Source organism: Diaporthe citri, assembly GCF_014595645.1.
Source record: "Diaporthe citri strain NFHF-8-4 chromosome Unknown scaffold_4, whole genome shotgun sequence".
Lineage (NCBI taxonomy): Eukaryota > Fungi > Ascomycota > Sordariomycetes > Diaporthales > Diaporthaceae > Diaporthe > Diaporthe citri.
In genome coordinates, this window is record NW_025064849.1 from 6056880 (window position 1) to 6062660 (window position 5781).

General features: G+C 49.1%; 2 protein-coding genes across 2 annotated transcripts; both read right to left on the reverse strand.

Moving 5' to 3' along the window:
• Positions 1-932: 932 nt before the first annotated feature.
• On the reverse strand, positions 933-3222 carry INS49_010740 (uncharacterized protein; the record flags this gene model as incomplete). Its single annotated transcript, XM_043171463.1, has 3 exons — positions 933-1752; positions 1778-2521; positions 2579-3222. 3 exons carry the CDS (start codon positions 3220-3222, stop codon positions 933-935), a joined length of 2208 nt encoding a protein of 735 aa, XP_043026028.1.
• Positions 3223-4161: 939 nt separating this feature from the next.
• On the reverse strand, positions 4162-4422 carry INS49_010741 (uncharacterized protein; the record flags this gene model as incomplete). The annotated part of the gene is made up of 2 exons (XM_043171464.1): positions 4162-4308; positions 4354-4422. 2 exons carry the CDS (start codon positions 4420-4422, stop codon positions 4162-4164), a joined length of 216 nt encoding a protein of 71 aa, XP_043026029.1.
• Between the last annotated feature and the right edge of the window lie 1359 nt (positions 4423-5781).

The window sequence follows — 5781 nt, forward strand, 5'->3', positions numbered from 1 at the left end:
ATTTAATTATTATCCCATTGTTTATATTTAGGAATAGCAGAAAGCTTATTTGCATTAATAGGCTGGGCAACGTAGTTAGCAATGCGCGTATATGCATTGCATGCATATAATACTTAAATGCCAGCATGGCAGCATTATAATATTCTCCTTCCTACTCTTTTCGTATTGAATATCCATTAAAAGTCGTCATCGCCTACTGCTGAAGATTTCGACGTGCTCCTTGTATGCTGCCGTGCATCACATAGTTGACATGTCCATGTGGTTTAAGCGAAATGCAGCCCCCTTAAGCTGCTGATTCCTGGCAGTCTCTGCCCACAGAGGAGCGGGCATTTCTCGGGGTTTGAGTCGAGGCTGAATGGAAAGATGTGTGTAAAGTCAGGAGTTCGGGGAGGGAAGAGACACCCTACGAGATGAGAACCACAGCGCTTACCAGCAACGGGGTGCCTTGGGCGAGCTGGACTCGAACCGACCGGAGCCCCGGGTTAAGTAGATGATATTAAGTCGACCAGTGTTTCCGTCAAAGCCAGGCCAAGATGCAAGATACCGGGTTTTGCCATGCTTCTTTTGAATGCGGAGATTCGCACCGGTAAAAACGGAGGATGCACCAGCATGTCCGCCCGCTTTAGCTAACCAGAGCGCACCTGCTATTCCAACTTTGCCATCACCAGCTCATAGTGTGTTTCAAACTGCTACAATAATTAATACTTTATATGCCCTTTACTGATTTAACCACTTTGTATTGACACTACACTATTTTTAAGTAATTCTTTGTTAAAATAAATCATTATAGCATTAAAGACTAACCCTTCCTCCTTAGAAAAAAAATTCAATACCAACGACTACGCCAAGGAAGCAAGAAAAAAGATAAGAACAGACTCATTTCGATGTCTAATTCTCATGCAGACGCATCCACGCGCCCCGATGCAAGCCATCTAGACCTTGACGCCGGCGGAGAGCTTAAGGGTGACGGGCTGGCCCTTAAGGGTGACCCACTGGATGGGGGGCTCGGAGCCGACCTTGTCGTCGGTGACGGAGCCACCGGTGGCCGTGGTGGTGCCGTCAGGGATGGTGACGGGCACGGGCACGGAACAGGAATTGCCGTTGGTGCTGACGGTAACGGAGGTGACGGTGGCGCCGTCGGAGGCAAAGCCGTAAGACAGGGCGGGCTGACAATTGTCGAGGGCCTGGCGGTCGAGGAAGTACTGGGCGATGTCGTCGTGCTTGAGGGAGATCATGGGCCAGTTGGTGAGGCGGGTCATCTCCTGGGTGATGGTCTCGGTCCAGGCCATGAGGAGGGACATCTGGCCCGTCTGGGAGCCGATGGTCATGGAGGGCATGTCAGCCGACCTCATGTTGGCCTGGTGGAACATGTAGGGGTCGGATTGCAGGCCGAAGAGGTAGCGGGTATTGTCGGCCTTTGTGAGTGCGAGCAGGTCGGTGAAGTTGCCCTTGCCGGCGGACGTGTCGATCCACTCCTTGGTGGTGCACTCAGGGGTATCGCAGTTGTAGTAAATAGTTGTAGAGTACCGGGGGACAATGGTCAGGCCGTCGTAGCCGTTGCTAGCAACAGTCGAGGTGAGCGGGTAGTACTTGCTCTGAGAGTTCCTTAGGACGGGGCGGGTGTTGTCGCCAACAACGCTGGTCAGGCCAGAGTCCATCCAGGCCTTGATGACGTCGCCGTTGTGCATTCCGGTGATGGCGGGAGGAATGAGGCCCTTTGGGCGAGAAGGAGGTGGCCCCGGCGATGCCGAGCTGCTTCATCCAGGCCTGGTTGAACTGGATCTCGCGCTTGGCGTCGTTGTACGTGGCATTGTTGAGCTCCATGTGCGAGAAAGTGTGCGACATGTGCATGAAGGCGTTGAGCTTGGCGGGCGTGCCGAACCACTTGGCGAAGGAGTCGCGCTGGGCGCAGGTAAGGGACCAAGGGTAGGTAGTAAACTCGGTGGGCCAGCGGTCAGCGCCGGAACCAAGGGGCTTCTGGTACTCGAGCGTCGTGGCGGCGGCATCGTCGTACTCGACGGCGTAGTTGGGAACGCAGGCGGTGTTGTCGACGGCGGTGGCGTTCTCGATGTCTCCGTTGCCGTTGTGGCCGAGCTCGACCTTGAAGTTGGAGCCGGCGGGCAGCCGTTTGTTGAGGTCAGTCATCCAGGTGATGTGGGCATCGAGGTCGGCCGTCGTGATCTTGTACGAGGCACCGGCGGGATAGTACATGTTGGTCTTGAGCTGGACATCGTCGACCTGGGCGCTCACGTGCGTCTTGCGCTTGCCCAGGAAGATGCCGCGAGTCATCCAGTGGATGTGGGCGTGCTGGAGGTAGTTGGACGTGGCCGACCACGAGGGCGCCCAGCTGGTAAACCAGACAAACTGCTCACGGCCGCCGGGGAACTTGTTGACGACAGCAGCAACCGAGTCGGAAGTGTAGCTGCCGCCAGGGCCGAACTTGGCAACCTGCGTCGTGGTCGAGGGGTCGGTGATGACGGCCGGGTAGTGCCACAGACCCTGGCTGGTAATGCCGGCGTTGCTGCCAAGGTGTTAGACATGTATCTAGATCTATATATACAGAGAAGCAGGCACTTACGTCTTGAGATTAGCAGTGGGGAAGAGGGTCGTGTTGGTGAAGCTGATGAGCTGCTCGACGCCGGTATCGCAGCAGCCGCCAGCACCGGCGAGGCCCGCACCAAAGGACGGGCCCGGGAACTCGTTGATGCGGACCATGCGGACCTTGAAGCTGGCCTGGTATGCCCATAGCGTGTTCCACTGGTCGGTGGTCACGGCCGACCGCCAGCCATCGGCGCCGTAGTCGTAGGCGAGGGCATCGATGACGATGATCCCCGAGTACTTGCCCTCGGTTGCGGTGGCATTGAGCGTGGGGATAGCGCCGCCCTCCTTGGGAATGAGAACAGGCTCGAAGGGAATGCCATAGCCGGAAAGGCCGGCAGAGGCCGAGCTGGCTCCATCGGCGTCACGAGCCAGGATCAGGACCTTGTTGTCGATCTTGGTGATAGCTCCGGCGGCGGAGGCCGTGCTGGTGCCAGAGGCAGCGCTGCTGCTGCCAGAGGCCGTGCTGCTGCCAGAGGCCGTGCTGCTGCCAGATGCCGTGCTGATGCCGGATGCCGTGCTGATGCCGGATGCCGTGCTGGTGCCAGAGGCTGACTGGGGAATGGTCGCGGCGGAGGCAATGCCTGCCATGCCCACCAGAGCATTAAACAACTGGTGATGCATTGTGAAGTGTTGAAGCGTTGAAATATCGACGTGTGCCTCCTAATGAGTGGAGAAGAAGAGAAGACGAGAAGAGGAAGGCGAGGCTCCAAAAGAGTGAGAATTGGGGCTGTTGAGGAAGATGATGTTCTTGAGGATGATGGGAAAAGTCTCGTCGATATGGGGGGAGCGTCACGACCTTGATATAGAAGTTCTCTTGGCTCGGACTATAACTAAGAATCCGGGGACGCCACATGTCGTCGAACCACATCGTTGGGTCCTTCGGAATGTGGTTCTGTAGCCCAAAACTCGAATCCGGGGACACCGCATATCGTCCAACTAGATCGTTCGTTCTTTAGGACTATGGTTCTTTGTCTTCCTCGGGCTTGTCCCTGCCGGGCTCGAGCTAACAGTAGGGCCGGACAAGGCGCTCAACGGTCCACGGTCCAGACACATGGACCCGCGAGCCTGGGCCCGAGAGGTTTACGGTCCAGGCACATGGTCCCGCGAGCCTGGGCCCGTTGGCGAGAGAGCCGAGGCCCATTGGGATACCTATAAGGCGGATCACGGACTGCCGGTCGACGGGTGACCTTAGTCGATGTCCTCGACACGCTCTATTGAACTTTAGCGCAGCCCGGAGCCGTGCAGGAAGAAGAAAGAATCCAAAGCTCCTACATGCCTGCATGGAGGGCGACGAGAGGCAACGCGAGGAGGCGCAGGTCAACCCTAAACCCACGGCTGAGACGTCACTTGGGCTTCACGGCACGGAGGCTCGAAATGTGCACCAGATTATGTGGATTTAAAGAATAGAATCGAGGTGGCCTAAGAGAGAAAGGAAGGAAAGAGAGCTCTGGAGGGCCCTCTGGGCTGGAGCTGCCGGGCAGGACGGGCTTATCGATAATGAGTGATGGCCGTGCAGGGGTGTGCACAGGCCCAACCGCCCCAGCCCCAGCCCTACAGCCGTCAGCCTTGGCTGCTCTGGCCTGGACCCTCGGCGCTCGAGCTCCCATCAACGGTGTATCCGTAGCGTTCCGTCAAACGGCTGTCGAGATGTGCCGTCCAGATCCAGCCGCCGGCGCCGATCAGCCTCGGGTCCACGGACCCGTTCATCTGCCCGTGACATCCTCAGCTGGCTGCCGGCGTGGGCCGCCATACTGCATCGGCACAAGCAGGAGCATTTAGCGAGCAGCTGTCGTCGTAGGGCCCGAGAACAAGGCAGGACATCTGGCCAGGCCAGCCGTGCTCAAGGAAAGGCGCAAAGTCGAGCTTCGTTGCAAATGCTACACCTGTGTTGAATTTGATTAGTTACTAATTAGGTTAAATAGACGGCGGAGATAGCAAGCCTTTAAAACCATGTGCCATCTGCACCCCAAAGCTAACCGAGTAAGTTGGTTGAGCACAAAACACACAACCCGTGCAATTTCACATGGGAAGCGGACGGGATCCCCTATTTTCCTGTATCTATGGCCTCATGTACTCTCATAAGCAATTCAATGGCATATTTATAAACTTATTTAACTCATTCAGCCTTAAACTTTGAAATTTAGTTGATTGGTTTAAAGTTGCATGTGCATGAGAGCGCATTTCTGGGACGCAAGGTTGGAGCTGCAAAGGCACCTGGACTTAGGGTTACATTTGCAGCTCATCTTAACGCCTATATGCTATTTACATGTATTTAATGCTAAAAAACTAGCGGCCAAGTAATAAGGCATTTATTTTATTAAGGTTAATAAATAAATAATTTATATAAGGAATTAAAAAAAAGCTAATAAGTAATAAAAGTTTAATATTATTTTTAATTTATAAAAATAATAAAGGTATTTTATTATTAATAGCTTATTAAAAATTATTTATCTTATTAAAGAATTATTAAATATTTTAGCCTTTTTTTAAGATTTAATTAAATATTTAAAGGTTAAAAAATTAAGTAATAATAAAAATATTATATAATTATTAATTAATTAAATGTTAATAATATAATTATAATTTAATAAAGAAAATAATTTTTAAGCATTATTAATTAATTATATAAATATTAATTTATTTATAAGCTTATTTTTATTTTTAATATTATAAATAGCGAATTATTTTTTATTTAAGAGTTAATAATGCTTATATAATGTTATTAAGCCTTAAGGTTTAAGTAATTATATTTAAAAAATAATATAAAAGCATTTTTTATAAAAAAACCTTAATTAAAAATTTAAGTTAGCGTTATATTTAAAGTATTAAGTTTATTAAAAAACTAAGTATATTAAGTTAAGGTTAAGAAAAAAAAATAAAGATAAGCTTAAATCTTAAATAATTTTAATATATTATATTATTATTTTTTATTTATTTTTTTATAAAGAAAAGTTTATTAATAAGGAAAATTAATAATTTATTATAAATTATTAATAAATAAATATTTAATGTAAATATAATAAAGGTATAAATTAAAGTATATTAAAAAAAGCGGTTTACTATAAATTAAGACTTTTTCCTTACTTAATTTAAAAATAAAGTTTAAGGAAATATTTAAATATTTTATTTACTTTTTAATAAATTTCTTTTAAATTAAATAAGCTTTAAATTAAAAGGTAT